The sequence below is a fragment of the Hemitrygon akajei genome, chromosome 10 (genome assembly GCF_048418815.1).
Source record: "Hemitrygon akajei chromosome 10, sHemAka1.3, whole genome shotgun sequence".
Lineage (NCBI taxonomy): Eukaryota > Metazoa > Chordata > Chondrichthyes > Myliobatiformes > Dasyatidae > Hemitrygon > Hemitrygon akajei.
This window is the reverse complement of record NC_133133.1, coordinates 128,396,355-128,420,501: the sequence shown is the minus strand read 5'-3', so window position 1 is coordinate 128,420,501 and position 24,147 is coordinate 128,396,355. Positions and strand designations below refer to the sequence as shown.

At 40.0% G+C, this 24,147-nt stretch overlaps 1 protein-coding gene across 12 annotated transcripts in view; it reads left to right on the top strand.

Annotated features, from left to right (window-relative positions):
• The window catches only part of cnot4b (CCR4-NOT transcription complex, subunit 4b), a 175,427-nt gene that overhangs the window by 105,167 nt on the left and 46,113 nt on the right, over positions 1-24,147 (top strand). For 4 of the 12 annotated variants that reach the window (XM_073058946.1, XM_073058943.1, XM_073058945.1 and 1 more), the window contains exons 8-10: positions 8,283-8,340; positions 12,349-12,601; positions 21,367-21,864. In XM_073058946.1, coding sequence (XP_072915047.1) covers positions 8,283-8,340; positions 12,349-12,601; positions 21,367-21,864 — 809 coding nt within the window. Of the gene's footprint in view, positions 1-3,920; positions 4,077-8,282; positions 8,341-12,348; positions 12,602-12,948; positions 13,003-21,366; positions 21,865-24,147 lie in introns of all 12 variants that reach the window. The other 8 variants (XM_073058935.1, XM_073058941.1, XM_073058934.1 and 5 more) reach the window with 3 other exon arrangements.

The following is a 24,147-nucleotide window of genomic DNA, read 5'->3' as shown; positions in this document are numbered from 1 at the left end:
AAGAGCCTGAAGGTATTGTGAGCATTGACCAGATTAAATTGGCTTTCTGAAAAATGTCTTGGTTTTGGCAGATTATGCTGCCTGCTGTACTTTGAGCTTGTGAAAATTTTATGCAGTTTTGTGACGGGAAGTGTGGCTATGAACTAGATTTTAAACAGACTTGTAATATTTTATACTTCCATTGATCCGAAGGAAAGCATTATAAGCTGAATCATAACAGTCTTCCAAGTGGTTTTGCACCTACTTCACAATGTTGAAGTGTTGTCTATTTTTTAATGCCTGTCAGATCTTTTGTTTCATAGTATAACTATCAGCTTAGCCACTTTCTGGGCAGAAATTGAGGTGGTCTTTTTCTGGGCAATTTTTGAGTGGATCTTCAATAAACCACATTTACCCAATATTGAAGATGCATTGACTCTTGTAACCAATAAATGGTTGAGAGTACCGTAACACTGGTAAAATAGGAGCATATAATTTGTTTTTCCCTCAAGAAGGTCAGCAGCCTAATAACAGACCATTCTTCAGATTTACTGAGGCAATTTACACCAAAACAATGTCTTTAGTGAGATTTGAATTTTTCACTGTCAGACGATGTATGGGATTCAGTTCTCAAGTTAGTTAACTCAACCTCTTTATGTGCCCACCACTGCCTGTTACAGTTCAAGGTCGTACACAGGGCTTATATGTCTAAAACTAAATTATCTCGCATTTACCCAGATGTTAATCCCTGCTGCAACAAATGCAAAAGGGGCAAGGCTTCCCTTATTCACATGTACTGAACATGCCCTAGCTTGGAAAAATACTGGAAAGATGTTTTCCAAACTCTATTCCAAATACTTAATTTCAATCTGGAATCTAGCCCTTTGATTGCTCTTTTCAGCACCTCCAGAGAGGGCGACATGCATCTAAGTCCGACCAAATGTTGCATACTGTCTTTTGCCTCTCTTCTGGCCAGGTGTGCAGTTTTGTTCAGGTGGAGGGATGCTGCCCCACCCACCCATGCTCAGTGGCTTTGGGACATCAAGTCCAGTCTATACCTTGAGAAGATCCATTATTCGACTCTCAATTTGGACATAAAGTTCCAAAAGGTGTGGGGACCCTTTCTTGAATATTTTCAGAATTCCCAGCCAAACTAAAGATTCATTCCTTCTTCCTTACCTCTGCACATAACTCCCTGACACTCAGCATTCTCCGGTAAAATTCTACAAACTCAGACGTGTAAACATATAACAGTTCGTGTTAGGAAAATACACCTTCTCTCTACCAATGCAGCTCTGTGGGGATAAAGGTTCTGTTTAACCCTTTTTGCTAATGCAATGATGGAATGGAAAGGGGAATTAGGAGGGGTAGGTCAGGGCAGGGAGGCAACCAAAGCATGATTGTACTATGGGTGCATCTCTTTCATAGGTGCGAATTGTACATTTGTTACATTTTTTATGTGCTGCACAAACCTCCTTTGTACTATGCTTTCTTGATTTTAAAAAACCAATAAAAATATTGCTGAGAAAAAATAGTGTCTTTGAGCACAGTTTTCTGCACAGGAATACAATAGGCATGTTTTGTTCTATGCCTCCAACTCGTTCTCCCATTCTTGAGCAGTTGAGGTTGACCTGTTACCATTCCAGTTTTTTTTTGGGTTCTGAGGTAGATAATGCATCCTGCATAGGATCTGCCATTGGTGGGGCAGATGATACTTGATGAAGCACTTGGTTTGTTGTGCTCTTGTTCCGTTACTGCATGTGACCATCACAAACTCCTGTGTAGAAGCACGAGCTGCTATTTTCTTGATGCTACTTTTCCAATTTGAGGTGTCACAGGGCCTCAGCACATCAGACAGCATTTACAGAGAGGAATAAACTGTAGTCATTTCGGACCAAGACCCCTGGAACGGTAGGGGTTAGAAGCCAGAATAAGAAGGCAAGCGAAGGAGGAGTACAAGTTAGTAGATAATAGGAGAAAACATGATGGGATACACGGAGGAGGGAGATAAAGTGAGAAGCTTGGAGGTAATAGGTGGAAAAGGTAAAGGGCTGAAGAGAGAGGAATCTGATAGGAGAGGACAGTGGACTATGGGAGAAGGGATGGGGGGGCTTAGATGAGGTGATGGGAAGAGCTAGAACTGAAAAGGAAAAATGGGGTGGGCGATTTTTAAGAAGTACAAGTTAGAGTTATCAATGTTCATAAATCAGGTTGGAAGCTATCTAGGTGGAATATGAAGTATTGCTCCTCCTTAGGGTGACCTTAACGTGGCAGTGGAAGAGGCCATAACAGACATGCAAGAATGGAATTAGAATTAGAATGGCTGATCACTGTCTTTTGCAGCAGACACAGAGAGGGTGCTCAATGAAGCAGATCCCCAATTTATGTTGGGCATTCCCATAACTTATTAAAATGTTAGTTTCTGTAATTTTTTTTGAACATCCATGTAAGTTTTATTTTAGGGTTTATTTCTGTTTCAGAGATGGTACTTGTTTTTAGTGTCTGGTTTTGGCATACGATCCAACCACTAAAGCTGTTTGAGTATGATCAGTATCGCTGCTGGAGATATTGATTTGATGTTGCTCAATGTTGTCCTGCCATTGGACCATCGTGTTAAAACAGCTTTGGATGTATACAGTGTCTCTGCATGCTTCTACAAGTTGTCTACAACTACAAGAATGCTATCAATGCTGCTAAGGATGTGTTGAGTTTGAGTCTTGGTATTTGAAAAGGCTCTTAGTTGGTCATAAGCTGGAAACGGTGTTGAAATTTGGTGGTGAAGACAGCAATGTTGTGAAATTGCAAGCTTCCTTTGCACTCTGGAAACTAATACTTGATAATTAATAGAGGCATGTTTTTTTTCTATCATTGGCCATCGGCTATTAGGTAGAAAACTACAACACAGCATTACATTTGTGTGCACCAAATCTGACATACAATGACATAAGCAAAATGTTAATGAAATAAAGAGCTAATGACCTGCTCCTGATTTGCATGGTTCCACGGAATAACTCTGAATATATGGATTTCCCATTACATTTTTTCACTTTTCAGTAAAACGCTACTTCAATGAAATTGGCAGTATGTAGCCCTTGTCTTGCCTGCAAAATTTAATCGGATTGTCATTGTGAATTACAATTTCATATCTTGGAATATTGATTTAACTCTTAAAGAATGAATAAATGGCGTTAGTTTTTTAAAATCTAGCTGTAAAGTCATGATGAGATAGTCATTTGTTTTTCCCTTGTGTTGGTGTCCTTTGTCTCAGTATAAGATTTTAAGTAATAACTTTGTATATGGTGCAATTTTTATTATTCTTCTACACCAGCTTGGTGTCTTTGATTAAAATTGCTTTTCCATATCCTGAGAAGAGCACCTGGGACAGTCACAATGGAAATGGTGAATTTCCTGTCGTGTGGAACTTAACAACCTGATCTTCTGATTGTTCTTGCTCTTGGTTGAAAACTTACTGTGAAGAAATGTATAATGCTACCAGATCCTTGCGACTTTGCACTGAAATCAGATACTACTGAAAGCTGTTAAGCATTTGGATTATCCAGTTACATTCCTTGTTTAGTGTATGCAAGTTGATCTAGTGAAAAAGCATTCTGAATCCTGAATTATTATTATCTAATACAAAGCCTGATTTTTTTTTAAGGATCAGTGATTGTATATCCATACTTATGCAAGCCACCTTACTTCTCCCTACTTTCTCTGCAGTAGGCAACTTCTTATCATCCAATAATGGATTAATTGAATTCCTCGTTTTGGTTGTTGTCAGACCACTGGCTGGGGAGGATGCGCGATGCCAGCAATATATCTTGGACGGCATCCCTTTTGGGAAGTTTCCACTAAGTGAACAGCATCTCTGAGCTGCTGAAGCTTATTGTTCTGTCAGTTTGGTAGATACTCAGTATTTCTGCCATTCTTTCCCCTTACAGACCCAACACTAGTAATAAAGATGCCTGGCCGTCATTACTCAGCACAGCTAAAGCAGCCAACGGTCTAATACTCTGGCACAGGAAAACACCTCCTATTCTTGATAATGGTTCAGATCCCGAGCATATGACCTCAGATGGTCCTGACACAGAACTCAGGTCAGTGATTGGCTTTATTTCTCTCTTGGACTACAATAACCTCAGCTGAACAACGGAGGCAATTTTTGTTTGCTTGCCTCTATTCTCAGAGTTCTTGTATACGACCAGTTTTGTGAGCACTTGATGGTCAGTATCAATGCTAAGAATCAACAGAGATATGATTCAAAATAGATTTGGTCACATAATTCAGAGTCAGGTTTATTATTACCGACATGTGACATGAAATTTATTAACTTAGCAGCAGCAGCTCAATGCAATATATAATCTAGCAGAGAGAGAGAAAAATAATAAATAAAATAAAACACAGTAATAAATGAACAAGTAAACCAGTTATGTGTATTGAATAGATTTTAAATGTGCAAATAACAAATGTATATTTAAATAAAAGTGAGATAGTCCAAAGCTTCAATGTCCATTAAGGAATTGGATGGCAGAGGGGAAAAAGCTGTTCCTGAATCGCTGAGTGTGTGCCTTCAGGCTTCTGTATCTCCTGCCTGATGGTAATAGTGAGAAAAGGGCATGCTCTGGGTGCTGGACATCCTTAATAATGGATGCTGCCTTTCTGAGACACCGCTCCCTAAAGATGTCCTGGGTGCTTTGTAGGTGAGGACCCAAAATGGAGCTGACTAAATTTATAACCTTCTGCAGCTTCTTTCTGTCCTGTGTGGTAGCCCCTCCATGCCAGACAGTGATGCAGCCTGTCAGAATGCTGTCCATGGTACAACTATAGAAGTTTTTGAGTGTATTGACATGTCAAATCTCTTCAAACTCCTAATAAAGTATAGCCGCTGTCTTGCCTTCTTTTATGACTACATCGATATGTTGGGACCAGGTTAGATCCTCAGATGTTGACACTGAGGAATTTGAAGCTGCTCACTCTCTCCACTTCTGATCCCTCTATGAGGATTAGTATGTGCTCCTTCATTTTACCCTTCCTGAAGTCCACAATCAGCTCTTTCATCTTACTGATGTTGCGTGCCAGGTTGTTGCTGCGGCACCACTCCACTAGTTGGCATATCTCACTCCTGTACGCCCTCTCGACACCACCTGAAATTCTACCAGCAATAGTTGTATCATCAGCAAATTTGTAGATGGTATTTGAGCTATGCCTAGCCACACAGTTGTGTAGAGAGAGAGTAGAGCAGTGGGCAAAGCACACACCCCTGAGGTGCGCCAGTGTTGATTCAGCGAGGAGGATATGTTATCATCAATCTGCACAGATTGGGGTCTTCCAGTTAGGAAGTTGAGGATCCAATTGCAGAGGGAGGTACAGAGGCCCAGGTTCTGCAACCTCTCAATGAGGATTGTGGGAATGATGGTATCAGATGCTGAGCTACAGTCAATGAACAGCATCATGATGTAGGTGTTTGTGTTGTCTAGGTGGTCTAAAGCTGTGTGATGAGCCATTGAGATTGCATCTGCCGTTGACCTATTGTGGCAATAGGCAAATTGCAATGGTTCCAGGTCCTTGCTGAGGCAGGAGTTCAGTCTAGTCATGATCAACCTCTCAGCATTGCATCACTGTCGATGTGAGTGCTACTGGGTGATAGTCATTGAAGCAGCACAGATTATTCTTCTTAGACACTGGTATAATTGTTGCCTTTTTGAAGCAAATGGGAACTTCTGCCCATAGCAGTGAGAGGTTGAAAATGTCCTTGAGTACTCCTGCTAGTTGGTTGGCACAGGTTTTCAGAGCCTTACCAGGGGACCTTCTGCCTTGCGAGGGTTCACTCAACACTTCCAATGAGTTTTGACAACTTTGAAATCAGATGTACATTTTGTTATCAAAAGCATGATATGGAAGATAAATGCAGTCATTACTTTTGATAAGGCCCTATAGATTATTTGAATTCAGATCAGCTTTATGATGCATCTTCCTAAGATGGTGTTAATCAAAGTAGATAATTGTATTTCCCATTTCCATCAGAAGTACTTCTATAACCATACAAGTTTTGGAGCAAACCAGTCTGTAGTCTTGAACTCCAACAAAATACTACACTTCTCTGACAACTAAGAGTTCTCTGATAAACTTTGATCCTCTTGAAGGTACAGTTGGACATGCCACAAAAAAATGTACTGATTGTAATATCTTGGGTTTCATTCTTGATTGAAATCATAAATTTGGACAGCCCTCAAAGCTCCAGTTCTTGGAGCTAGTGCGTCAGACCTACTATGGAGTTGATATGTTGATATAGACCAAGAACAAGGTTTTGGATGTGGTCATTGTGTCACTTGCTGACACAGCCTCTGAGAGCACATACTTCCCACTTGAAAAATAGATGCCTAAAAGTTGGCGCTGTTCTTGGATCTTTATCTCACAGGGGGCTCAACAAAAAGGCAGAAGAACCTCCTGATGCAATTTTTCCCTCATCTGTCAAGCCCCCACATCTTATGTGTATCTTCTCCCTTTATCCAACTGCACTTATCCTAGTGGGTCAGTTTTCACCCTAGAGTTGAAGCAAAAATTGATATTGTATCTTTCAGTAAATGTTCTTTTCAGAGTTGACATCGTTTAACAGAACTTTGAATACATCACATTTGGGCAGTCACTGAAGCAATATGTTGATTGCTTTCATACTTGACCACAGTATCGTTTTTGCTCCCTTCTTGGGGTCACAGCATCATTAGTGTTCACTTTTGGCAGTTTTCCAGCACATTTCTTGGGGTGGCATCTCTTCATATATAAGACCACCAAGAAATTGTAGGCATTATAACTTTGCAACCAAAATATAAGCATGCAGATTTGATTTGCATCACATCATGTCACTATGCACAATTGTCTAGTGTCAGAGCTCCAGCTTTAAGGTTATTGTTTTCAGGCAACGCACACAAATATTGAAGGAACTCAGCAGGCCAGGCAGCATCTGTGGAAAAGAGTAAATAGTCGATGTTTCAAGCTGAGACCCTTCATGGGGACTCAGGGTGGGGGTGGGGGGGGAGGACTGGCAGCAAAATTCCAGTCCTGATGATGAGTCTCAGCCCAAAACATCGACTGTTCACTCCTTTCCAAAGATGCTGCCTGGCTTGCCGAATTCCTCCAACACTGTGTATGTTCAATCACAAACAAGAAAAAAATCTGCAGATGCTGGAAATCTGAGCAACGCACATAAAATACTGGAGGAACTCAGCAGGCCAGGCAGCATCTATGGAAAAGAGTACAGTCGATGATTCGGCCCAAAACCCTTCAGCAGGACTAGCATGTTGCTTGGATTTCGAGCATCTGCATATTTTTTCGTCTTTGTCCAATTTCAAGTTCACTTCATATTATCTCAAGGAACATGGCTTTGTCAGACTCAATTCAAGGAGCTGCTGAGGTTTTAGGTCAAAGATTGGCCTGTCCACATTGCTGTGACTAAGGTAATTTTGCTGTCAAATTAGTAATATCCTTGATTTTAAAAAAAATTAACCTCAAGATCCTAATCACCATCTGTGTGTTTCTAGAGGACTAAGTTAAGCTGCTTTAACCTTGTCTCATTTCAACTCTACACACACAGGAATGATTTCAGTTCCTTTGTGGTTGTAGTTGCATTACACTGTATATTGTCCATATAAATTTGGGAGAAGTTGTGAATGCTTCCATTTGCTAATGTCTGAAAAATATTGTGTAACTAAATATTCTCTGTAATTAAGTCTAGGATTTCAGTTTCTTTAGATAGCTTGAGTTGAGGATGACAGAGTGTTGTGAAAAGCTGCAAAGCTTGCACCATTCTGTGGATAAATTCTGCAATAGAAAATTTGAATTAAAATGGCCATTCTCCAACTGTAGTAGTATCGTCACCTGTGTGATCAGTGCCACACTGCAACTATTTGTCCTAAAAGCATGGAATATCAGCTGCAAGTCTTGAAGCCATTAAGGCAAAAAACCCAAAGTTCAAGATGTTACTGAACTTGTAATCTGTCCTATCCATCAATTCTGATCTCTTACAGTTCCCATGCTAGATTACAAACCAGTCAGGTGCACTGCTGTTAGTTTTGTGGCCGCTTTAACTTGTACAAAGAGTATGAGCATCATAGCACATCCCTGCTCATTTTCTATTTTACTTCATCTTTGATTTTGCTTTCATGAATGTTGGTGGGATCCAGTGTAAGCAATGTCCGCTCACTTGGCTGCTTGTTTCTTTTAAAGAAGCTACAGAAACTTATCAGATTTACGCAAGGAAAAGTGAGATAAGATCATCAATTTGTCACAATTTGTTTGTTTTGCAGACAGGTGGATAAACCACCAGAAACACTCAGTCTAGGAAATGGTGATAATTTACAACAGGTGAGTTACATTTGTTTATTTTTTATATCAGATATTCTTTGTTCATTATACCTCGTTTTATCCAAATTATATTTATTATTGTTTAAACTTTCTCCCATTTCCATGTCTTTCCCTTGAGTGATTAATCTATTTGAAGTGGTGGAATGCTTGTCCAGGCAATGCCTTCAAACAAGCAAGTTAATCTCCATTCTCCCAGACTGTGAAGATTAAACACATACGGAAGCTTTCAGATGTTGCCTAACAATATTTGATCTTGAACCACATGCGCATGTCTGTGTTGGATCAGTTGCAAGTATCTGGTGCTCATAAAAGTTGTCTTTCAAGCTTCCTTGGAGAGAAAATTTCAATCCTCAACTCAACGGTGAAATATTATTTCTAACCTGCACCTTGTGAAGTGATAGACTACCAGCCCATAACCATTTGTTCTCATAAATGAGAACCAGGGATCTTGATCAATTTAACTAAGAATTTTTATTTGTGAATCACGTGCCCCCTTTTTTCACAGTAGAGCACAAAAAAAACAAAATTATGAAGCATGAAAACAAAAATTCAAACACTGAGAGGTCAACAGTTCTAAAGTATCCTTTATTCAGTACGTAGCTGAGTTGCCTCTTACAGCCAGTATTCTTTTTGGATAGGTCTCCATTGGTTTTTCACAACTCCATAGTTGCTCTGGCAGTATGCTTTGAATTGTTGTCCTGCTGAAAGACGTACTTCCTCCCCAGCTGAAGCTTTCTGGCAGAGGTTAGCAGGTTTCCAGTACCTGTTGCTGAAAAGCATCCCCATAGCATGATGCTACTTCCACCATATTTTACAGGAGGGATGGTGCTACCTGATTAATGCGCAGAATTAGATTTTTGCCACATGTACCACTTTTTGCTGAAGGTAAAATTTCCAGTTTACAGTATCTTCTAAGTGATGCTTTGTAAGGTCTTTTTGGGCAAGGATATGCTGTTATTAGCCAAGGCTGCTTCCTTGCCACTCCTCCATAAATACCCTTTTTCCGCAAGGCCTTCAAGATTGTGTTGCCATGAAATTCATCTCCATTTGCAGCCACTGACTTCTGCAGTTTATTCAGTGACAGGTGACATCACAGTAGCCTTTCTAAAAGTGCCATTCTTAGGCAACTAAGTTTAGAGCGGCTGCCTGACCTAGGCAGCATAGTTTGGGTTTCATATTTGTTCCACTTTTTCACGATGGACTGCACTGAACTCCGAGTTATGTTCAGTGCCTTTAAGATGTTATTGAACCCTTCCCCAGATTTGTGCTTCTCTGTTATCATTTCCCTGACTTGTCTTGAATGCTCTTTTGTCTTCACTTTGGTTTTGTCTGTTGAAAATCTACCATACTGTTGGACCTTACAGAGAGATGGGGTATTTATTCTTATGAATTCGCTGAAAGTAGGTGATCCTCCAATTTTCCACATCAACAAATTGGGTGAGTTGGTAAGGTAATATACAGTATTGCACCTGAGTCAAGTTAGTGTAGTAATTACAAAGGGGATGAATACTTCAGCCTCACAATTTTAGTTTTTAATTTTTATTTTAAAAATTTGACAAGTTTTGGAGTTTTTCTTTTGATTTGACATGTTTTGTAGAATAGCTCAAAAAATCCAACTTCAATATATCTTAAATTTAGAAAACGAGACAATAAAATGAAAATAGTTGTGGGGAACGAATACTTTTGCAAGTCACTGTAAATTGTGAAATATATTTTTTGAAAAATAGGTCTTGATTTAAAGTATGCTACATTTTTGTGCCAGAGGAAAGGACTGGCTTTGGGTACAAAAATTAAGGTAGAAGTCGAAAGTTATCTCTGCTCTCTCCTTGAAAATTGTTATGTGAATTATGCATTGTCTTAGTATCTCAGTTATTTTTCTTCTGTTGGAGCATAATAGCATTTTCCCTATTATTGGAATGTGGACAGCTGTGACAAGGTTTGCTTTTGAGATCTTGTCATATTTGTTGGTAGAGTGCTAGTACTCTCAATGCTGCTATGCAGGTTTACAGAAAGCTGACCTGGATATGAAGAAGAAATTATGTCCACATATTATTTGCCATGAGGTTGTTGCCCCTATCTTCTGGTCTTGCAAACACCATGCTGATGTGGATCTTGCTCTTTTAGATGGTAAAAGTTGGTTTGGATGTGGATTAAAATGTGTGCAAATCATATAAGCCATTGAGGGTAATTCATATTCAAATGTTTAGTGATAAAGGTAGGAGTTTGGAGTCCTGAAAAGATTAAAAATACTATCTAATGCAGCAATGATAATAGCACATAAATGATTCTCTCTGGAGTGGAAAGTACCAAAGATTGGTAGTAATTGGAGTCCAAGGAAATATTGGAGATGAGTTAAAGAAACTTGTAAATTTGAGTGTCTGAACTAATTTTATCATGGGGAGCGAAGTGTGATAGGTCAAGGGGAGTGCTATTAGGTGTACTTTATCAAGATTCTGGTGACAAAATGATTTTTTGTTTCATTTTGGATGAGCTAGCTTCTGAGGTTGTCAAAATGAAGTGACTCCACTATTGCCCTTTAAATTTACACAATAATCTAGGACTTTTATAAGTGCTCAAGTCATTTCAATGTACAATTCTAACTTTTCCAAAATTAAACAACAAATTTTTAGAATGATTGTTTTGGTGAAATCTCTAAAGATGAATGCCATCACAATGAATTTTGTCCACATTGACTTCTCTAACCAAGCAAGGAAATGGTCCTGATTTGGAAGTATTGCCAGTATCAGGGGTTCCCAACCCTTTTTGTGCCATGGCCCTTTACCATTAACCAAGAGGTCCTTGGACCCCGGGTTAGGAATCCCTGTGCTAATTGCTTCATGTGACCTGGAAGAAAGGTAGGAATTTGTCCCAAAGTCAACTGGAAATTATGGTTACAGAGAATTACCGTATGTGAGCACTCAGCAGGCTGCATTTCATGCATTTACTGGCAAATTGACTAGTAACTGAATACGTGTTCTTTCTGAAATGTAAAGTGGGCAACATAGGAGCCCAGGAGACGTTGAATAATGCTAGAAGATAGAACCTTGCAATAGGAATTACTTGTGAAGTAGAGGTTCAGGATGGTGGGATGCAATGTATAGCCACTCATTTCTTTAAGACTTTGTTTAAACAGCTTATAATAGTAGGTTGTTTGAGAATTTAAGTCACTAAATTTGAAGGTATCAGGGTAAGTTGTCCAAGTCATGTGAATTGACATGGAATTATTTCAGAAGCGATATGGTAAGTGTCTTTGGATCTGGTACATTATTTTGATGACAAAAGCTGGCTGGAGCAATGCAAGATTAGTTAAAAGCTAGTTAAAGCTACAGCTCAGCTGAAATCTTGGGCATTTTTTTAGAAGATAAAGGCATCAAGTTATGTTGTATATGCATCATTAGTCATAAGCCTAATGACAATATGTTTCATTGTGGACCTTGCTGATTGTTAATAATATGTTAGTCTTGGCAGATTCATTGAAATTATATTAGTGCCTCTGGTTAAACTAGCACCATTTAGCCATGGTGGTTGTATAAAATTGTATTCACCTGAATGTAAGAAGCATTTGGGACACTTACAAATATTCAGTAAGCATAGTGTTTTTTTAAAAATTCTTGTTGAGGAATTCAAAGCAAGTGAACACAATGAAAATTAGTACTCGGCCTTTTAAGAATCAAAGATGAATCTTCAGTTGCAGAAATTGTAACTTGATTTCACGTGTCGCTAGAAAGAATTAAGAATTATGATTCATACAGTTAGAATGTGGAATGGATTTACCAACTTTTGTGTTCTTATTTAAGAAAATAAGCTTTTTGAGATTGTATGAAATCCCAGTATCATCACTTATATTTCAACTTGAGCACATTACATATGGAGTAAATGGTTCAGTGTTGGATACAACTGAACAGTATTTATCAGTTGGTTTGCCGGTGATAATGTTAACATTTTAGTTGATGAATGGTGCCTCGTCTATAATGTAAATACTAATATGCCACTTTTATCTGTTTACAGATCCCTCCAAGTGAAACACCATCACCACCGCCAGGTTTAACAAAACCCAACCCAGTTGTCCCAATTAGTTCATCCAATCACAACGCACGGTCTCCATTCGAGGGTGCTGCAGCAGAATCCCAGTCCCTGTTCTCAGACAACAGTAACTTCAGACACCCCAACCCTCTCCCAAATAGCCTGTTATATCCCACTTCATCACCATCAACACATGACTGGCCAACAGCACCAGAACCACAGAGTCTCTTCACATCAGGTATGTACTTTTGGAGTATATGTTTGGATGTGGGAGGCTATGTTTCTACACTGTTACTTGGACACTTATTATGTCAAAAGCACAAAATCCATGAATTGGGAAAAGAGATGAAGCAGCATAAAAGCATGTATGTGAGATTTGAACGAAATAACGGGTGGTTGGATTATAATTGAACTTGTAGTGAATGAGTGGAAGTTACCTGTTGTGTTCTTTCACCCAGTAATGTCTGTTTTTGCAAAGCACTGTTAAGTTGATTTCCGATTGTCTGTAAACTGCTGTGATTAAACTAAGATCGGCAAATGTGGGAAGGCAATACAAACTTTATTTGTGCTGCACTTATTTTGCAGATGTACTTTATAAAATGAGGTCCAATCCAAGTTTTCACCCATGCAGAGTTGCAGGTGAGCCAGTCGTATCTTAAAAAGGGCTTACTCTGCTAGCACAGCTGACTTATTACTGCCTTGATGAAGAATTAGGATGAGATTACCTTACATTGCTGGCAACTAGAATCAACACTGATGCAAAATTACTGCTAATACAAATCGTTGTGCAACCAATTCAAGAAATTCGGCGCTTGCATAGGAGATAACACGATAAACTGGATGCTCTGCTTGCAGTATATTAATCTGAAAGGCATGTTTTTCCCCCTACATCAGATTGCTACCAAGCTGATGAAGTTCGTTTAACAATATATCATCAACCTGAAATAGTAACTCTTTTTCTCCCCCACAGATGCAGTCTGACAAGCTGAGTAATTCCAGCATTATCTATTTTTGTTGCTTACATTGTTCTATGTTATTAAGACTGCGGGAGTTTTTAAATGTTAATTTAAAGCTCCTTTTCTGTATGCTTTATTGTGGCTTCATGGGTTTGACACAGTTCTTGTAGGAGGGATTTGCAGTTTAAATCCATATTCTGTTAATCTTTATGCATCTCGATCCATGCTAAAATTTGTATTTTGAATCTGGTTTTCCCCCACTATTGAGAAACACTGCTATCTTCAGCTTTTGCATGGCCATCGTATCCACAACATTAAAATGCAGTTAAGAAGCATTGTCTTTGAGGGTGCAGTATGAACATCTTGATAGGAAGATTCCCCTCAGTTGCTTGCAATTCAGTTTGTTGATGAGTTAAATTGGCACTAATTCCAGATGTTGATCATTTATTATGCAGAGAATTGTAAATTTCCTATGGTTTGGGAGAAGAGCAATAGTTAAGGGAGGATCTTGCATGCACATGTCTGAAATACACTACCTTCAAGCTCCAGGTAAAATTGAATCTGAGATAATTTATCGCTGTTTCAGAGATGCTGCAGGCCTATGGCTTGAGGTGAGAGGTTCACATGGTACAAGGAGTTTAATTCTAAAATCAATGGATGCACTAATAGTCTGTACATGGAGCTTGAGGTAGGAAATTAACCCAAGATTGAGTATCTATGAGCAAACGAGAAAATAACACAGAAAAAGGTAATTCACCAAAACAGTTGTTATGCTCTGATTGAACTTGCTCCCACTTCTCATTTCACCTCACAGTTCTGCTTTTCATTCCCTGGAGTTTTCATCGAGTACGCAGGCCATTTCCTTCAACCATTCAATGTAATAATCTGTTTCCCATTCTCACTACTCTCCACATTAGGAATCTCCTTGTGAATTCCTCAGTGGATTTAGTAATGGCTTTGATTATGTGCTATGACTTTTGGACTTCCCTGCTCTAATGCAGTTTCTCTGCATCTACCATGTGCGTGGAAAAAAAGATACTGAGTTATTTTCAAGCATGCAACAGATTATTTCTCATCTTGGTGCTTAAGGTTATTCAGTGCTTTTACTTCTGATGCTCATAACCACTCATTTCTGTTATCTTTCACGAAGTTTTGTTCCGTTTGTAATCATAGTCTCCATTGTTCATCTCTACCCTACCAAAGTAATCCTATTGTGGAGGTCCTTGTACGTGACTTATCTGTGTCCATATTCAGTGTCTGTAGTTGTCATTCAAATCGCATTATCCTAACCAGCCATATTCTATTTAACTGCAGCTCTCAAAAGAACATGAAAAGTAGGAACTGGAGCAGAGCATTCATTTACTTGCACTTGATAATTTAATGTTTATCTATATATTAAGGTCATGTCTGATTTTTTTGTTTTCAACATTCCCAATTTTGTTTCCAAAAATAAAACTTCAATGTGGGCATACTGAAAACCTGAGTATTTGCAGGTCTGATGTAGAGAATTACAAAGGCAAGCTTCCAATCAAAGGATTTCTTTTTGTTATTGAAATGGCTGATGCCACAATCCCGTGTTGACCCCTCTACTCCTCACTTCTTTCCACACTTAACCACCACCCTCACCCCCCAACCAACTGGGCTGGGAAAACTTTATCCCAGTATCAATACATGCAAAATGTTGAAGGAACTCAGCACATCAGGCAGTATCAATGGAAGTGAATAAGCAGTCAACATTTTGGGCCGAGACCATCAGGACTAGAAAGGAAAGGGGGAAGATGCCAGAATAAGGTGAGGCAGGGCAAGGAGGACAAATGAGGTGTTGGGTGATGCCAGGTGGCGAAGTGTGATGAATAAAGAACCTAGGAAGTGACAGGTGAGAAAGTAAAGGTCGGAGAAGAAGGAATATGATAGAGTAGAGTGGTCCATAGGGGAAAGGGGAAGGAAGGGGGGCCTAGGGGGAGGTGATAGGGAGATGAGGAGCAGAGATAAGAGTCCAGAATGGAAAATTGAAGAATTGGAGGGGAAGAGGGAAACTTACCAGAAGCTAAGTTGATGTTCATGCTATCAAGTTGGAAGCTACCTATACGGAATATGAGGTGTTGCTTCTTCAACTTGAGAGTGGCCTTGTGACTGAAGAGGAGGCCATGGACCAACATGTCGGAATGGGGATAGAAATTTAAATGGTTGGCCACCGGGAAATCCTGCTTTTTGTGAACGGAGTGGAGGCGTGTCTCCCAATCTACTCTACACCAGGTCTCACCAAAATGGAGGAGGCCACAACAGAAGTACCAGATATAGTAGATGACTCCAACAGATTTGCAGGTGAAGTGTTGTCTCACTTAAAAGGACTGCATGGGGTCACTGAATGGAGGTAAGGGAGGAGGTGTATTGGTAAATGTAGCACTTCTACCGCTTGCAGGGATGAGTTCCAGGAGGAAGATTAGTGGGGGGGGAATGAATGAACAAGGGAATCACGCAGGGAGAAATCCCTGCAGAATGTGGAGAATGGAGGGAAGATAAAGATGTGTTTGGTAGTGAGATCTCGTTGACCCAACCAGCTGTCCACCACCACCACCCTCGATCTGGAAGAGCTCATCCTCACCCTCAAATTTCTCTTTTGGCTCCTCTTCTCTCTCTCCCCCAACTTTCTCCAAACTCAACTAGGTAGCTTTGGGCACCCGCATGGGTCCCAGCTATGCCAGCCTTTTCCTTGGCTATTTGTAACAGTACAAGTTCCAAGTTTTCCCTGGTATTACTCCTCAGCTCTTTCTGCACTACATTGATACTGCTCAAACCAGCCAAGTTGAGGCTTGACAATTTCATCAACTATGACTCCAATGCCCTTAAATTCACTTGGTCCATTTCTGATACCTCCTCTTTTTCAATCATTCTGTCTCCATATCTGGAAACTGTCCACTGATAAATTTTATAAATGTACCAATTTCCATGACTCTCGTAACTATACCTCTTCCCACCCCTTCTCCTGTAAAAACGCCATTCCCTTTTTTCAGTTCCTTCATTTCTGCTGCATTTGAGCCCAGGATGAGGCTTTCCTTGATAAGACATCTGTGATATCATCCTCCTTCAAAGGACAGGGTTTCCTTTTCTCCACCATTGCTGCTGCCTGCACCCTGATCCCTTCCTTTTCATGGATATCTACACTCACCCCGTCTTCTCACTGCCTCAACAGAGATAAGAATTCCCGTTGTCCTCACCTGCCACCCATGAGCTTCTACATCCAACGCATCATTCTCTGCAACTTCTACCATCTTAAATGGGATCCTTTCACTAAACACATCTTTACACCGCACCCCCCCCCCCCCCCCCGCATTCCAAAGCAATCAATCCTTCTGTGATTCCCTTGTCCATCTTTCCCTCTCCCTGATCTCCCTTGTGGCACTTATCCCTGCAAGCAGCAAGTGCTATACCTGCCCATTCACCTCTTGCTTCATCTCTATTCAGGGGCCCAAACAGTCCTTCCAGGTGAGGCAACACTTCATATGCAAATTTGTTGGAGTTGTCTGCTGTATCCAGTGCTCCTGATATGGCCTGTATATTGTTGAAAACTAATGGAGATTAAAATTAGGGGACCACCTTGTTGAGGACCTTCACTCCATGCACAAAAAGCAGAATTTCCCGGTGGCCAGCCATTTTAATTCCTATCCCCATCCCCATTCCCATTCTGACATGATGCCTGATGGCTTTTATCTTTTGCCAAGATGATACCACTCTCAGTTTTGAGGAGCAACACCTTATATTCTTAATAGGTGGCCTCCAACCTGATGGCATGAGTATCAATTTTACCAGCTTCAGGTAATTACCCTCCTCTTCCCCCCCCCCCCCGCTTTAATTTCTCCCATGGTTCACTCTCCTCTTCTGTCAGATTCCTTCTTCTCCAGCCCTTTACCTTTTCCACCTATCACCTCTCAGTTTAATTTATCCCCCCCTCTCCCAGCCTCCTGGCTTTACCTATCACCTTATAGCATGTCTTTCTTCCCCTCCCCCTCACCTTATTCTAGCATCTTCCCCCTTCCTTTTCAGTCCTGATGAAGGGTCTTGGCCTGAAACGTCAACTATTCATTTCCATGGATGAGGCGTGACTTGCAGAGTTCTTCCAGCATTTTGTGTGTGTTGCTCTTGGTTTCCAGCATCTGCAGAATCTCCAGCATTTATGGTCCCAGTGTCTACCCTGTTGTGCCCTCATCACCTTATGAGATTCACTCATTGTTCTGAGCTCCAGGGACTAAAAACTTGAAAAGACAGTATTCTGGTTCCAATTTTCATTCCAATGTAAGCTCCTTAGAGATGATGTATGCAGAGATTTTCTACGTAATCTTACCAAGGCCCTGTGTCGTGGCATTAACTACTGAAATCTTCGCAATAAAAGCTAATGTTACCTGTTTTCTTAGCTGCTTCCTGTACCAGAGTATGAACTTTGTATTTGAGCATGAGCACAAGCATACCTACATTGATCTACCAATATTCCTAACTTTAAAAAAACGACCATTTTTTTTCCATGAACAGAGTTCTCATCGCTCATTTATTTCCAACTTGTTTATTCTCTTCAGAAGCGAGTTTCATAATTGTTTCAGGTGAACTCGACTGTTTTGTTTATTCTAAGTCGATGCAATAAATTGTTGGAGTCCAAGCGCTAAGCTTTATAATAACCTATTTGTTGCAAACATTTGATGAATACATGACTTTTTTTTTAATCCTCCAGTCCCCATGAATCCTAATTATGTAGCACTTTATAACCTGCCCTTTGAATGATCCAAATAACTACATTCACTGCCTAACTAGCCTGACTGTTGCAATGCCAACAACAAAGCTCAGTTTTAACAGTTTTTCACATCAATTTTTAATCGGTTCAATAATTTGTCTTTTATGGCTGCATTCCAGTTGAACAAACTGGTTAAGTTAACTGACTACAGTTTCAACTTCCCTTTTCTGGTTGCAGTTGGGTTCATTTTTTCCGATTTGCAGGCACCATTCTATATTGTTTGGAATTGTGGAAGTTCAAAAGCCATGCATCCATGTTACCTCCAGTATCTTATTCAAATTCTAGGAAATAGTCCATAAAAACTAACAGATATGTAGGCTTCTTCCTAGTTAATTATTCAGGTAATTTCTTTTCACAAGCCACATGTTTTCTAATATTTCAGGAATGCCTTCTAACGTTTAATGTGCAGGTTGGTAGGTTAACTTCCCCCTCTAGACTGTCTCTGGTGTGCAGGTGAGTGGTAGAATGTAAGTAGTGGTAATGAAGATACAGAGGAAAAAGGTGAGATTCATGTAAATGTACGCTTAAAGGTTGTTGTGAACTTGGTGAGCCAAGAGCTGTGCTTCTGTGCTCTACAACTCATTGCATCATAATAGCCATATTCTGATCAGTCATCTAGGTGAATAAGTACCCAGTTATTAACTTGTTTACTGCCATTGCTCATACTAAATTTGAATTCTGCCCCCTTGTTTGTTCTTTGGTGTTCTGAGAAAGAACTATGATGAATATATTATAATGTCTTGTTTTCCCACCCATGGAGTTACTGGAAATCTGATTGGACCAGTTTATATCAAAGCACACTCATTGGCTGAGTATAGAAACTCTCCCTGACAACTCTCCATTTCTCATGCTAGTTTTAAAAGCAACTTGTGTTCCTGACTGACTCTGCATGTTTTATCACTGTTTTGTGGGATTATTGTGAAAGAATCTAATTTTGCTAGCAATTTCTCGTGTTCAGAGTATCCACATTACTTGCACACATCCATTACTGGTGGATAGTGGGTATATAAAGGAAGCGAGACAAAGGTACAGATTGGTTAAGTGAATTAACAAAGGTCTGAATATGAGTATAATGAGGGAAAATGTCCACTTTGACAGGATAAATATAAAGCAAGTATATTATGTAAGTCATGGGTGATTTTGGTGAGTTGGTGCATGTATGCAGCTACAACATATACATGAAATGTAACTGTAATTTATTGTTAGGGGAACTGAATCAGCCTAAAGTGGAGAATTGTTCTGGTGACATGGAACAGTTCCATATGTGGATGAGGGGGAAAATAAACATTTTTCACTCAACTGAAAGCATTAAAAGAATTGTACTCCTTCATCTACATTGCTACACTTGTATAATAGAGCATATCATGCAGCATTTTGCAGTTTGTTTCCTTTCAGGAGAGTATTGCTCAGATTATCACCATCAGACCCATTCTCCCACTTAATTCCATGTAACATGTTCTCTCCTATGTCACATTAGTACTCATACTAATCACAAATACAATGGGGAAGCTGGAGTTGCCAATGAACTGTTCTTTGGGATGTAGAAAGAAACCAGAACATCCAAGGAAACCCTATTTGAAAGCATGAACCCTCCACACAACAGCATATGAGATGAGGATTGAATCCAAGTCCCTGGCGCTGTCAGGCTGTAGAATAAACTGCTGTCCCGCTTTACCACAATGTTAATGCTGATGACTTAAGAAGTTCCATATAGTTAAAACACTCAAAACCATTTAAAAAGACATTAAAGATGCTTGAATGCTTCTATATTCTCTCACTGTTCACCTTTCTCTTGTTCTGCCTTAATCCTGACCCTTTAAACCTACCTTGCCCCTCCCCACACACACACTCCAAGCTGCTGTGATTGCTGCTGAAGGCCTTAATGTCACAGTGCAAGTGCACTGAGGAGAGAATATTTTGTGCCTTTTGTGACTCTGAAGTGACCGACAAATAAAATGGCTTTTAAGTATACCATCTGCTGCCAGATAGAAACAGAGTTGAAACCATTAGGTTTACTTTGTAACTTCAATGCATTGAGAGTATGTAATGAAGAAATAGCCAGCTGTCTGTTGAAAAGAAATTCAAGACTAAAAGTCTTGCATTATGCGCAGTCTCTCACTCCTCTGTGGCTGAACCAATAGATCTGAAAACCATTGACAGCTTTTGGCTGGTGGCACAATTCATACTTGCCCTTGGATAGCTGCCAACCTGCCATATTCAGTCTTAAATTAGCTTCTGAGGATTTGCCACTTCTCAATATTTCAGGCAGTTTTTAATCGAAGTCATTACTCCAGGCTGACCTATATCATTTCATATTGCAAATGATGCCTGAAGCACCCCGTGCAGGCCATGAAACAAGAGACAACAGATGCTTCAACTGAGATGATCCAATTAAATCATTGTCATACACTTATCTTTTTAAAGTTAGCATATTTGCCTTAAAGTGTACAGAAGTCTGACAAGACAGTTGGCACTATAGATAATTGTGCGTGTAAAATCTGAATCTCCTAACATCCCAACAGCTAGCGGCTTTCTGACCTACACTGTACGTCTTTGGTGTTGACATTTCTGGAAGCAGCTTCCAGAATAATTTTGCTTCAAGGCCATCAATAAAGTACTGTGATTCTTCTGAGTTCCTACATGGAACTTTTCACATTGCTGTGTTCTTTGAGTGCATAGATTCGGCTATTTGTTCCAAGTGACGATTTACAGATATAAAGCCACACGTGCTTAAAAATTAAGCACTTGATGTATTCTCATGCTTGCTATAGAATTTGACAATTTATTTCTATGTTAATCCTCAAGAATACTGTCTGTCCAGAATTAGCAGCTCAGATTTGTTGCCCTCCTTATCCCTGCATCACTATCCTGTTATCTTTGTTCACTATCTGCATGAACCTCTCACCACTGTCAGCATTGATCTGCTCATCAGGAGGAAGAAATCAACTGGAAATAACTTAATTTTACAAATAGGTTCTTTATCATTTTCCCCCAACTTTTTTGTGTAACTACTTTCACCCTGTGTGAAACTGGAACCCTCCTGATCTGAGTCATCCTTTTAATGAAGGATCTGGCACGACTAACTAATCAAACTGTGCCCTTTTCTGGTTTAGTTCTCATTTGTATCTCCTCTTCACTAACTTTCAAGAAGACAAGGACTGAGAGTTGATTGCACTCTTCACAATGGAAATAATGCATAGTTATATTTATAGATATGTTTAAAGAAACATTTACTCATTTCTCATTTTCTTTGACAAATTCCAGAAACAATCCCAGTATCTTCATCAACAGACTGGCAAGCTGCTTTTGGGTTCGGCTCCTCCAAACAACAAGAGGATGATCTGGGTTTTGACCCATTCGACATCACAAGGAAAGCCTTAGCAGACCTGATAGAGAAGGAACTCTCAGTCCAGGACCAACCTTCCAACGTGGGCCTCACTTCCCCCACCGCACTACAGACCCCTTCGCAAACTGCAAACAAAGGCATTGGTGGCTTCTTGACACCAGCTTCTGCCACAGCAGCCAACTCCATAGGCAACTCTTTTCCCAACTCTGTATTACCACGGAGGTTTCCAGCTTTTCAGCACAGAGCCGTCTACAACTCATTCAGTTTTCCAGGTCAGGCACGGTACCCATGGATGGCATACCCTCACAATAGCATGATGCACTTGAACCACACAGCAACACCCACCTCGAACAGTAATTTCTTGGACTTAAATATACCACAGCATAGTACAGGACTTGGTGGAATTCCTATATCAGGTAGGTGGCAATTGTAGCTACTTAATAACTTGATTCTTTGTTGCATTAAGGAACTGTAAAACCAGCAGCTGGATGAAGTGCAGAGGAGTGTTGCAAGTCTGAGCCAAAAAAGTATACTTTTAATCCTGACATTTTTCTGTGTGTCACTTGACTTCGGTGTTTAATAAACTTCAGATTCTCGCAGTGTTTGTGGCTCAGCTACAGATTTCAATTAACACTTAGCCCACATAATCAATGTCACAGGTTTTGTCTTCTTGAGTTTCCGGTAAATGAATTAAAATTAACCTGCTTACCACAAGAAAACAAGGGTAAATCCTTTTCCATACCAGTCTAACATGGAGGTGCTGACAGTGATGCATAGTTAACAGTGAAATGCTTAGAAGGCATTGGCTCTGTGCTCTTGTATCACAGTATAGAAATGTATATTCTTTCACCTTTGCTATTGTCATAGTACAATGATTGTTGCATCTGCAATTTGAGATAATATTACACATAGGTAACTTTACAGTTGGCTATGTAGATGTGCTGACATTTTACTGTATGGTATAATGTCTCAAATGTTTTTTAAAATTCTGTTTTTCAATATGAATTTGGGCTTAAGTATTTTGAAGCCAAAAGCAATTTGCACCAGAGAAGTATGTCCCCTTACTGTTATGAATATTTGCTCTGTGGCTCTTTATTGTAACAAGTGTTATTTCTCTAACCGGAGGTGACTGAAGTTGTGCAAATATTGGCACACCCTAAGTGGATTAAGTCAGTAAAATTAGCCTCTTCGAACAGTGTTATTAACTTCTGTCTATTTGGGAAGATCAGACAAGGAGACTATTTCTAATGAAGAAAGCTGTTTTACATAGGTGCAAATGTCAAGCCGGGATTTCTTTTTGGAGTTAAAGAGCTGAGCTACCAAGTCAGTTCATGATTTTCTAGTCAGATTTGCTTGTTCTTATTACTCATCCTTTCTTCATGTTATATTCAGAATGCTTTAACAAATGTTTTTAGTTATTTTTTCTCTCAGCATTGAATTTTCTCTGAATTATTCCCTGTTTTTCAAATTTTCTTGACAAAGTATTGAGGACCATTTATCCTCTAATCAGTATAAATTCGCCAACAGCCCCCAATAGTGTCATAGCAGGTGATTGATCAGGTGAGGATTTAAATTACCAATTGCAAGCTGATTAGGAAATCTGCAGTATTATCTTGGGAAATTGATGCAAGAGACAGAGGTGCTGCCAATTCAGAGTTGAGTTGATTGCTGTTACACAGTTTTATTTATGAGAAAATCATCAGAAAATTGTTGCAGTTAGTGACAGTGAATGCAATGTTTCTTTGGGGGAATCATTCACTGGCAAATGACTTTTCCACTGTACAATGGAATACACTAATCTATATCCTCTTCTTGGCAGCAGCGTTCAGGTACTATGGTACCTTTATTTGCATTAAAATTTGATTGCCCTGTTAGCTCTGTTCACCTTCCATGAAATGGATAATCCTTGCTCAGACTGGGTTCTGTGGGTGCCATTAATCACCCTCTAATTGTCCTTTATAACAAACACAAAATGCGGAAGGAACTCAGTAGGCCAGGCAGCATCTATGGGAAAAAAGTACAGTTGACGCTTCGGGCCAAAACCCTTCGGCAGGACTGGAGAAAAAAAGCCGACGAGTAGATTTGATGGGTGGGGAGAGAGGAGAGAGAAACGCCAGACAATAGGTGAAACTTGGAAGGGGTGGGATGAAGTTAAGAGCTAGGAAGTTGATTGGTGAAAGAGGAAGAATGCCATGGAAGAAAGGGGGGGGAGCACAAAAGGGAGGTGATGAGCAGACAAGGAGAAAACACGAGAGAGGGACAAGAGGATGGTAAATAGTGAAGGGGGGGGCAGGTGTGGATGCATTACTGAAAGTTTGAGAAATCGATGTTCATGCCATCAGGTTAGAGGCTACCCAAACGGAATATAAGGTGTTTTTCCTCCAACCTAAGTGTGGCCTTATCCTGGCGGTGGAGGTGGCCACTGGGAGATCCGGCTTGTTCTGGCGGAATGAGCTTAGATGCTTGGTGAAGCGTTCTCCCCATCTACGTCAGGTCTCATCAATATGCAAGAGGCCACACTGGAGCACTGAACACAGTATATGACCCCAACAGACTCACAGGTGAAGTGTTGCCTCATGGAAGGACTGGGGCACTGAATGGTAGTAGGAATAGGTGAAGCCCTTGTTCCACTTACAAGGATAAGTGCCAGGAGGGAGATCAGAGGGGAGGGACGAATGGACAAGGGAGTCACATAGGGA